The 11,868-nt window shown below is 40.3% G+C and overlaps 1 protein-coding gene across 1 annotated transcript; it reads right to left on the reverse strand.

Annotated features, from left to right (window-relative positions):
- Nucleotides 1-4,852: 4,852 nt before the first annotated feature.
- On the reverse strand, nucleotides 4,853-9,590 carry LOC145991816 (uncharacterized). The gene is made up of 2 exons (XM_083127861.1): nucleotides 8,780-9,590; nucleotides 4,853-4,920 (listed from the first exon to the last, which is right to left on the reverse strand). The coding sequence occupies exons 1-2, from the start codon at nucleotides 9,588-9,590 to the stop codon at nucleotides 4,853-4,855; spliced, it is 879 nt and encodes a 292-aa protein (XP_082983987.1).
- Nucleotides 9,591-11,868: the final 2,278 nt, after the last annotated feature.

The following is an 11,868-nucleotide window of genomic DNA, read 5'->3' on the forward strand; positions in this document are numbered from 1 at the left end:
TATATGAACTTTCAGAAACTTTTATTATTAGAGTGTTCCTGTTTTAATGTGTGGTTAGCTAAATCAGGTACCTATACAATGCAATTCTATAAATGCCTTGTGTTAAATTTCTAATACCTACATATCCTTTTCGTCAGCAATAATGGTATAACTGCATGTTGTCAGTTTCACAGTACTTCACTTGGATATACTGCACTGAAGCAGAAATCTCATTGATAATGTAAGGAAATATGACACTTTATTTTGTACAATTCAATTGTTTCACTTATATGCAAGAGTTAAGTTGTTTGCTTTACAGAGAAAAGAGAAGTAGCTTTATGCATCGAAAAATGAGTCCGCACTCATAGTTTTTGCAAGCAGAGGGTTCCAAACCTCAGTGGAAATATCAACATATAATACCGAGAATGTATAAGGAGACTGATAAATTACAAATTGTATTTCTTAGTCACTCACTCTTCACTCTTATCTCATTTAGTCGTAACTTTAAAAATAATCAAGTATTTTATTTTAAACTTACTGCGTATGACAAAATTCCGTAATCCTTCCCTAGCTTGTGAATTGTAATAATTTTCCAAATTCACTATTTTGCAGTTTGAATTCAAATCATAGAGAATAGAGAAATTAAGTCAATTTCATAGAAGATAATATTTGTACTTAACAAAACCATACGTGGATCTGTGTGAGTCTATTATTTCTATTTGCAAAAACATCAATTTAGTTTAGTTTGTAATTGTCAGGGAAAAATGTAAATTTTGTCCTGGAAAACCTGGAAAAGTCAGGGAATTTTATTTCTACTTGTTTGTAGCCACCCTGAGTAGGATTCCTTACCTGAATTTAGGACAAGAAAGGTCACTAATGACCCTGAAGTAATGGAAACAGAGTTCTATCGTGATTTCAGGACCAAATTAAGCGTCGTTTGAGATAAGCAGTAATGTTGAGATTAGGACCGCCAACTTGTATCAATATTTATATAACGTATTGAGCGCTGTGTCCCATATAAGCATAAGAGACGTCAACAAACCCGCCTGCTTCGCTGTTATGAGGGTATTGAAAGAAGTTCCTACTCAATTCGCGTGTGTAGTAAGTGAACAGCAAAACATATTAACGCTTTTCTCCTGCGTTTAACGACATACGCAATGGCACCTCGTCCTGGGATTATGGGTTTCTAGGCGTGTAATTAAAGAGGAGGGTGACAGTGAGGAATGGCTATCTCCTCCATTCGGTGGCTTCGGCTTGTTCTAATAAATTACAGGCTCGTTTTGCGCCGAGTGTTTGTGCAGTTGGCTATCAACGCAATCGGATTAGGAACTGGCCTTTCGTGGTTCTACGGCGAAAATAATGTTCCTTGTTCCCTGCCCATCTTCATCGTCATATCCTTCGGCCGCTTCCTCCTCTGTCGGAGCAACTGGGAGCTTGCAGTTCAGGGGTCTTCAACCCATGGCCCGCAGAGACCTATGTTGTGCCTGTTTTTTTTAAAAAATAAGTACTTACATAAGGTACCGCTTGGGGCTGATAGATGGCAGCATCTTACAGTTCTCAATACCGCAGTCGTGGCGTCATTGACATTGTTAATGTGGCCCGCACTGTCTGACGAGTTGAAGACCCCTCTGTGTAGTTGCTCGGAGTTGCTTGAGAAGTTTCTGAATCGCCCGTTGTCAGTGGCGTATTGGTGACTCCAGAACTCAGTCCTTGGGAAGCAAGCTCAGCATCTATATGTAACGTCACGTCATCTAACTGTATCTGTTGCATATCCTAGATGATCCCTCCTCTATAAATTTTACTTTGTGTCCAGGACCAGAGTTAAAGACCACACGGAAAGAACGTGCTTTGTCCATTTTTAGCCAAATTGAGGTAAAGGTTCCATGCAGGGGGTGCCTATCCCCCCCCAAGACCCTGGACGCAATCCCCCCAAATTAATTCATCATAATTCCCCAAAATAATTTTGATAACAGATTTTAATTTGTATGCAATAGCCTGTCAAGTGGTCGACAGTTATATCTTAAAATGTAAACTTTTGACATGCAGAAAGGTAGCACATTGTTTGGTTAAATAATTTGAAATGTCAGAAAATGAATTATGTATAAACAGTGTTTTTGGACGGGGAATAAATGTTAAAAGCCCGCAACTTAATGAAAAGATAGAAAAATCTAACTGGGCACATCAGTGGCGTAAGGAGGATCTTTTTTTTTCGGAGGGGTCGGAATTGTAAAACTAAAAATTACATAGCTGTAATATCTATAAAGTAAAGTGTTCCCCTGTGCTTAGCACCACGCCATGAAGGCGTATAGGGGGTGTGGGGGTAACGCCCCACACTTTCTTGATCCGGTCGTGAGTGGGGGTGATGTGATCAGCATCACGCCCCTGACCGCCTTTACCCCCCAGGGTTTCCCCCAGGTACCCATGTTATTCGACGCTGGGTGGGCGCCGGGACCGCTTCCATCGTTAGAAAAGTTCCCGGATTTGAACCGGCCGGGGATCGAACCCGGGACCTTGAGCATGGTAGTCAGACGCGTTACCGACTGAGCCACCGCGGCCACATAGCTGTAATATCTATGTATAAAGAAATCGCACAAGCCAAGTCCTGTGAATAGGCTGGGTGGGGAATAAATTCGAAGCAAAATTCGTGTAATTTTGTCATTGTGACGCTCGATTTGTGGGACGGCGCGACGCGTTTTCATGTTGAAGAAACACTTTTTGGGCTGTTTTGGAAAGTGATCTATTGACTTTATGAACTGCGGCATCATCTGAAAATTTACTAAAATATTCAAACAACCCTCGTATAGTAGTATACAAACACTACAGTACCGCCGGACCAGGAACCGGTGCGGATACCGCCTTTATGGCAGTGACACTGTTGCCGCGTTTACCTACGAAATAATTCTCGATCAAACAACCAATTACGCCCACCGCTTGGGCAAGAAGTGACAACTTTAAAGTTCCCCTGCCGAAAGCAGCCATTAGCGAAACAGGATTTTTTTTTTCATAATTACCGTTCTGCGCTGTGATTGCACACAGATTAGTACAGCGACTGTACTGTAAGAATTATATTTTTAAAACTAATGTTATTAACCGACATCAAGGATATTGTTCATGTCTCGTAATGCAGCAGCCGACCTTCGTGACTGACTGGTTAACGCAGCGCACTATGACGGCAGGGGTCCCGGGTTCGAATCCCGGGCTGGGCTTGGTGTTTTTTGTAAAGTGACCCTTCATCAATTTCATCATATCACCACTCATTCTCATTGTCACGGTCAGCCAAAAGTGCAATGAAAGCTACGGTAAGTAAGAGAAATGAAAAATCAAATTGTAATGCAGCTGTAGTATAATCCTTCCAAATCATCTTACCAAGACGTCAAACACGGACAATTGCGAGGGAAGCGAGCAAGAAAATTTTTCAGGTATTTATTTCGAAACTGGCAATAATACTAATACTAGTTAATATTGTCACAAGGGGCCGCGATCTTTACTCCTTTCAAATTTTCCTCTTTTTGCTCCTTCAGCACCCATTTTGCCTCTGGGATTTTGGCGCTCCTTCGCCTTTCCACGTAGCTAATGCTGTGTCTAAAATCACTCATCCTCATTATCCTGACGTAAAATAACTAATATTTCCCCGTGGACTTCTTGTCTAGTAGTCTGTGCTATATTTTACTTCACTACGTTTTCATGTATCAGATGTTTGTTTTAGGAGTGAAGGAACAAAGGCGGATGGTTATGACACCCACATAGCATGCAACTTCCAAATGGTATAGAATAATGACAGCCTAAATAATGATCATCATACGCATTTTATACCAAAGCGCTAAATATTGCTCTCCCCCCGCTGAACTATTAAGTTAGATCCACCCTTACTTTAGAAATTCTGTGCTAATCTAAGACTTAACAATGATATCCATTATCTGGATATTTCCCCCTTCGAGAATCTCTCCAAATTTAATGCTCAATCCCCCCTAGTAGAATTCCGTGATAATGTCAAGAGTTTTAATGAGCCCGCCCAAATTAATACTTAATCTCCCTACAAGAATTCGCCTGATAATTTAAAACTTAATATGAGCTGGGTACTGTTACCCCCAAATAATAGCTACTTGTTAGTCCCTTAGCAGTATATTAGCATACGAAGTGATTATTTATTACATGTTAACGAAGTTGAACTTCTGTCCAATGCTGAAATTTTTATTCAGTCTAATTTCTATCACAAAAAAAGCAAATTAAAGAATCCCCTCCGAAAAGTTGGGTGGACGCAACCTGCGTCCGCAAACCCGCCCGTGGACACCCCTGGCTTCCATGAAATAGCTCTGTGAAGGGTCTTTCTAACTATGAATTGTACAAGAATATAATGTACTTTTTCCATCCATTTCAAATAGATTTTAGTTGTGTATACAGGGAAAGAACATGCTCAAACAAGGAAATAACGTGCTCTCCTGTAAAATCAAGACAATTGATAAAGCATGTTCTTTCCCTGTGGTCGTCAGTTGTATTCATGGGAGACTGAAAGAGAACATGATACACGTATCAGATTCGCCACTGTTGCGCAACTCATCGAAGGAGAAGCCCAATCCCTAATGCAACGAGAAGGTCAATAACAGTTCTCTGGATGCCCACAGCTATTCCCACGCCGTGACCTTGGCCTCCGCAGTAGATCCGCCGGTCCGCCTCTACCCTACGACAAGATCTCCGCACAGTTCTGGCGTGATGGTATCGTAAGTTGAACGCCCATGCGACAGGAGCGCTACCCACGTCGGCCACTCGAAACGCTCCACGCCCAGTCACATAAGACGCAAGTCTGGAAGATTTGCGTTCATTAGATGAAATATTATACGCCTGCAGACAGTCAATGTATTAGAAACGACGGGATCTAGTTTCTACTTGCAGAGTTGATCTGCATATCCAATCGTTTAGCTGTTGGGAGACTGGAAGTAACTCCTGAAAAAGATATCAATGTGATCGATTGCAGGTCTAGGATTAGGGCCGTGCATAAATTTAATGTTTTTCGTGGTTTTCAGCATGGCTATGAATCAGCTGTTAATCCACGTTGACTTTTTTGAAGTTCCTGGAACATGCGCTTTGTAGTGTTCCTCTTGTGTGGTAAGACAGCACTTCTTACGCTTCACTGATTAATAAATCATGATATTTTTTCCAACAGAGAGAAGTCCAAATTTATTAACATGTCAAGATCAGGATGTAGTATATGGTTAGGAAATCGGCTCCCTGTAAGCATTTTCAAACAGTAAGTTCTATTTTTAACAATAGGAACTTCTTCAAAAAATACATGATGTTTTAAGGTGACATAAAGACATGGAAGTTCGTTTGTACTGTTTTGTCACCCACTTTATCAGAGGTCGTGATACTGGATTTGGTGCCCACCTACAGAACCGTATAAGAGGCCCTTATATAAATCTGATTTCATAGCTTCTCTTTTTAGTGGGCCACCCAGATGGGGTAGTGGTAAGGTCGTCGCCTTGTAATCAAGGGGTTCCGAGTTCGATACCATCCAGACGCACGTCCGGATCCCGCTTTAAACTCTAGGTCCAGTCCCGATTAGCTTATATGTACATAAACATCCTATAGAATGTTCTTGTTCAGGTCTTTATTATCACCATATTGTTACACTGTCATTTAGTTGTTTCACATTCTAGCGATACATTAACCTTGCAGCCAGTACGTCATTGTGCACAACAAACTTAGTGTCACCTTGATTTGATTGATTGAATTATGGTTTTAAGTCCACTTTATGCACAGAAAGGCTAATCGGGACTGGGCCTACGGTTTAGAGTGGGATCCGAACCATTGTGTCATGTGCCTTTGCCGGGTATCGAACCAGGGATCCCTTGATCACAAGGCGAAGACGTTACCACTACACCATCGGGAAGGCCTAGTGTCACCTTGGGGAGAAGGTCACACCTATACTAATACTGTTTTCCCCACAAAACACAGATGTACAGGAACCTTACCGCATTATACACATTGTTAACTTGGCATATTTTATCACCGCCTACCCCTGTATTTGGTACCGGTTTTTTCAAACGTAAGCGAGATTACATGCATCAGTAAGATCTCTGTATATTTTATTACTAGTACTTGAATGCTAACTTCTCCTTGGAGTAACCTAATCGAAATAATAGAGTCATTTCTAGTCAAGTTCTTTGGCCCACGCTCTCACTGATTCTTTGCAGTTTGCATTTGGGTTTTTCGTGGCTCGAAGAGTTGTCACACTGAATGATGTCATGTCTGAATCAAGTCTCTATCGGGTCTCATTTATCGCACATCGTATTGAGCTCCTTAGTATAATGACGTCACGATAAAGGTCCTGGTTCTTAGTTAGGCTTGTTAGCATAAATAATACCTTCTAGGTTAAGCGCCGAAAAATTGCAGTATATTTATGATAAGAGACCTAAACCTTACAACAAAAGCTATCTGCTCTGACGTCAGTACGAAGGAGCTCAATACGGTGTGCGATAAGTGAGACGAGTCTTTATCTCTGATTTTCGGCATGAACGAGAAGTATTCTTCATGCTTCTGCCATAAGAGATCAGAGGCGCAACCACGAATTTTTGTCTGGGGGGGGGCAAGTACCAGATAAACGTACCAATAATAATAATAATAATGTTATTATTACATTGTTATTATTATTATTATTATTGATTTGCTTTATTTTACTTCGCTTATTGTGCCACTTTTGGCAAATTTGGGAATGAGTGATGATATGATGAAACATCCATGCCCAAGCCTGTATTCGAATCCTGGACCAACATTATTATTATTATTATTATTATTATTATTATTATTATTATTATTATTATTAGTGTTAGTATCAAAGACGTTATTACCCTTGTAAATTATGCAGAAAGAGGGTAGAAGTTGGTGCTAAAGCATTTGTGTTCGAACAAACGATTTGAATTATTTTTTCAACACGTTCAATTTCACATCAATAATGGAAAAGAAGCACACAAACTATTTTTGAAAGACAGAAAATGCTTGATAAATGCATTACAAATATATTTCTTTTTTACATTAACATGTATAACTTTCTTGCACGATATATGTTTCACATATATGCAACATGGAGCGATGTGGACACTAAATTGTGTGCGTATTCAAAGTTTCATTGATACATAACATATATTATTTAAATACATTACACAATCAATTTATCTATCTCACAATAAGGCAACAGCAAAAATTACATAGATTGTCTCTGAAATGTGCACGCTCCCTTTCCTCAAAAACAATTATTCATGCATTTAAAACAAAATCAATGAAGACAAGTCTTATTTCTCTGTCTGGTAATTTACAATGCATTACCGAGAACAATGCTATAATGCGAGCGAAGCGAGCAAGCACATTTTTGGATCTAATTTTCTTGCAGGCTGAAATCAGTATTGATTTAATAGGGCACAAATAATTTCACGGGACGCTAATGCATTCTCTCTTTTACAACTTTTGTGCCTCCCCGATGGTGTAATGGTAACATCGTTGCTTTGTGATCAAGGAGTCTTGACTTAATTCCTGTTGTTCCCTCTGGAACATAGGGCATCAACAAAGCATCTCCACCTGGTCCTACTGACGGCAATTCTCTTCACTGCATTCCAGCTCTTTCCTTCCTCCAAGGCTTCAGCGTGAACAGATCTTCGCCACGTCTGTCTAGGCCTCCCTCTTTTCCTTCTTCCCTGCGGGTTCCAGTCTAGTGCCTCTCTCTCGACAGCCTCATTTTCCTTCCTCAACGTATGCCCTATCCAATTCCATTTTCGCCGCTTTATTTGTATGGACACCTCGGTTTCTCCAGATTTTCTCCAAAGTTCTTGGTTTTGAATCACTTCTGGCCAAAAGATATTCAAAATTTTTCTCAGGCAGCGATTGATGAAGGTCTGTAATTTAGAGGTAATCGTTTTTGTTACTTTCCATGTCTCAGACCCATACAACAGTACAGACTTAACATTATTTCGAAAAATACGAAGTTTGGTCTTCATAGATATCTTCTTGTTTTTCCATACTGGATAGAGCCTCACAAAGGTGCCATTTGCTTTTTGGATTCGTTGAGAAACATCCTGTGCCGCCCCTCCGTCTTTTGCCACCACACTACCCAGGTAAGTAAAGCTATCCACATTTTCAATAATCTCTTCACCAATATTAAACGGGTCTATTTTTGTGGAGTTAATCCTCAGTGCCTTGGTCTTCTTGGAGTTAATCACAAGTCCTGCTTTTTTTGCACTTTCTATCAGATCTGCTAGTTTTGTTTGCATATCACCATGTGCTTCAGATAAGAAGCACAAATCGTCTGCAAAATCAAGGTCTTCTAGTCTGTTATTCAATCCCCATTGGATACCACGTCTTTTGCCTCCTATTACATTTCGCATCACTGCATCGATCACGATCAGGAACATTGTAGGTGATAATATACAACCTTGCCTCACTCCAGACTGCACATCTATTGGTTCAGATACACGGCCTTCATGTATAACTCTACATGTATAATCACGATAAGTTTCTCGGATAAGATCAAGAATTTTTGTGGGCACTCCATATCGTTTCACTTCCTTCCACATTGCATTTCTGTTGACCGAGTCAAATGCTTTCTCGAAGTCAACGAAAACTGTATAGAGACGAGATGACCATTCTATACATTGTTCCAAAATTATCCGCAAGGTGTTAATTTGATCAATACAGGAGCGATTTGGTCGAAACCCTGCCTGTTCTCTTCTGAGTCTCAAGTTAACATGCTCCTTAATTCTGTTTAGGATAACTCTAGTGAAGATCTTACTCGGAATGGAGAGAAGTGCTATACCTCTCCAGTTGTCACACTTTGATGTATCCCCTTTTTTCGGTAGCTTCACCAACAGGCCACTCCTCCAGTCCTTAGGCATCACTCCCTCTATCCATATCTTCTCAAATAAGGGCTGCAACATATTTGCTGTGGTGTTTATATCACTTTTCAGCACTTCCGGTGGTATGTTGTCGACACCAGCTGCTTTACAATTACGTACCTCTTTTAGAGCCTGTTTAATCTCTCCTACTGTTGGAACATCCGTCCTAATTCTTACACTAGGGCCAACATCGCCATCATTATCATCATCTTGTTCCTCCTGGTCTATCTGAGCATCCACAGAACGATTAAGGGTTGCAGAGAAGTGCTCCTTCCAACGTTTCAGTTGGTCCTCAGTATTCGTAAGGAGGGTACCATCTTTGCTTCTCACTGGTCGATTTCTCTGCATCTGTTTCCTTGACAGAACTTTTGTGATGTTGTATAGTTCTTTAAGATTCCTCTTTTTTGCTGCTTCCTCCGCCTGCTGAGCCAGATTGTCTACCCAATTTCTTTGATCCCTACGAACACTACTCTTTACTTCTCGATCCTTCTCTGTATACTTTGTTTGCAATTCTGCCTTCCTTGCCCTTGTCCTGCTTGAGTTCATTGCCTCCTTAATTACTTTTCGCTCTTTAATCCTTTCCCAGGTCTGCAGAGACATCCAATCTTTTTTCCTCCTATCCTTGAAGCCCAGAACCTTTTCACTTACTTCTGCGAAGGCAGATCGAATTTTTGTCCATTCTCTTTCAATTGTTTCATTCTGCTCACTTTCATCAAGGAGTACCGGGTGCATATTATCACATAAGATGAATTATATTAAATTAAATTATAATTAGAAACAATCTCACGAAATTTTCCCCATACCCCGTGGAAACACATGGCACAGTGGTTTGGATCCCACTTTAAACTGTAGGTCCAGTCCCGATTATCCTTTCTGTGCGGAAAGTGGACTTAAAACCACAAATCAATCAATCAGTTTTACTTATTTTCATTTAGATCGTTCGGCGCCCAGCAACGGGTCTGAACTTGATAAGACGAAGAAAAGTAGGTATTGCGAGCGAAGCGAACAAGAAAATTTTACGAAAAGTGTTTTTATTTGTATAAAATTTGAAGTTGTTGGCGGTGATTGCCCCCCTGCAGGTACACTTGACCGTCAATGTTTGCCCCCCTAGAACTAATTTCTGACCAAGGTTGCGTAGGGGGCAATGCCCCCATGCCCCCCCTGTGGTTGCACCACTGCAAGAGATAAAGGGTGTTCGAGGGGAGCAGTGACAAATCTTTTATTCGTTGTCGTGTAACGTGTAATTCGAGCGTAAAATGTACGCGCACGCGCGTGTACAATATCCACTACTGGCAAAATATCAGTGTTATATGAATGTCAGGGAGCTTTCAGACAGAAGCGACAGGCTACATGAACCCATCTAGTTGGTAAAAATGAATTCATAACAGACCGAGGCGACACTTGCACGAAATCGAGAAAACGGGCCTTTCCGTGCAACACGTGTAGCTTGTCGTGTCAGTTCGGTGCGAAAGGTTGTGTTTAGTTTTGAACGTCCCCTATCTGTGCATAAGGACTTAAAAATAAACTCAGAACAAAACTTTTGTGACTACATCCCAGCTTCATAATTTCTGAACATATTTCACCAGTTTCTTTCCATCATTTCCAGTCCATAATTCTAACCCCGTTAGAAAGTAAACAGACATGGCAGAAATCTACAACAAACTTCCCCTGAATGTAGATATATTCCTTCCAGAACGTAATTTTTGTATATTACTGACGAAGAACATGTAAATCTATCCTATCTTGTTATTGTTTTTATCTTTTGTTATTTTTTGTTTCTACTTTATGTTGTTTCAGTGTAAAATGGCCAAATAAGACTGTATCTGAAACTCTGAGTAAATAAATAAATAAAGCTATTGCATGCTGGGACGAAACCGCCCGCTGTCCAACCCTCTTTTTTCAAGGTCATTAGGCGACCGCGACCACCTGCAGTGAGTCCGCCGGCCGGCAGCACGGTTTCCCTGTAAAAAAAAAAAAGAACAAGATATTTCCAGAGTAAAATTAACTAATTAATTTTCGGAACGTTGATGCAGCAAATGAAAATATCAATCAGTGGTTTCTATAGAAACGTTACTTCTCAGTGCTCAGTTAAAATTTTAAAATTTTCTGTCTACAGATTCCGGAGGTAATCGTGACCAAAGTTACCCCATAAGCTTATATGGAAAATGCTAAAAATCTTCGCCGCAGTAGGAGATGGCCTTAAATTCCTGAATCCAAACAAGCAACTGTTACATCGCAACACATAAGTATGAGGGATATTGAGCAGGAGCGTATATTCTAGGCTAGCTATGCAATCTGCGAAGCTTAGAGAATAAAATATAGGAGAAAAATCGATCAGAAATTGTAAATGAAATTATTCATATCAGTAAGATGATGATGGTGATTCTGGAGTTGGCAACCTGATTTCTTGTGAGTTGGCAACCTGATTTCTTGTGAGTTGGCAACCTGATTTCTTGTGAGTTGGCAACCTGATTTCTTATGAGTTGGCAACCTGATTTCGTATGAGTTGGCAACCTGATTTCTTATGAGTTGGCAACCTGATTTCTTAGGATTTGGTAAACCTATTTCTATTCATAGCCTAGGACCACGTGACACAGTCAGATAGCCCAGGCTTTAGACTCAGTATACGCCACTGATATCGAGATAGACGGAACTCGTGTGCGAGGGAGTCTGTCTCGTCTTGTTTATGAACACTCCTCGTTCTCATCTCGATCCTCGAAATATATAGTAAAGCTATACTTACAATGTCGACGCGAAAACTTTCATAGCTTACAGAGGTCAATAAAGAAAGCAACTTTTCCTAATTATGTTTATTTCTGTTTGACGAACACATTTCATCTTCGAAAAACGTAATTTTATCCTGAATGTATGCAACCACGTTTCAAAGGCTGACGTCGCCACTAATGGATTAACTATACAGTTACAATAAACAAAATATATGACACCCACACTAGCAATTTAAGAAAGTAACACTGGCATTCCTAACCCGAAAATTAATTAAGTTTTCCAT

This window comes from Lepisma saccharinum, chromosome 8 (genome assembly GCF_977018435.1).
Source record: "Lepisma saccharinum chromosome 8, izLepSacc3.1, whole genome shotgun sequence".
NCBI lineage: Eukaryota > Metazoa > Arthropoda > Insecta > Zygentoma > Lepismatidae > Lepisma > Lepisma saccharinum.

Bases quoted from the DNA above. Each gene is read 5' to 3' on its own strand.
- LOC145991816 (XM_083127861.1), bottom strand. From the start codon at position 9,590: ATGCACCCGGTACTCCTTGATGAAAGTGAGCAGAATGAAACAATTGAA. The intron at 4,921-8,779 runs GTATAGCACTTC...TATCTTTTTCAG, and splicing joins AAAGTGTGACAACTGGAGAG to GAGTTACTTCCAGTCTCCCA.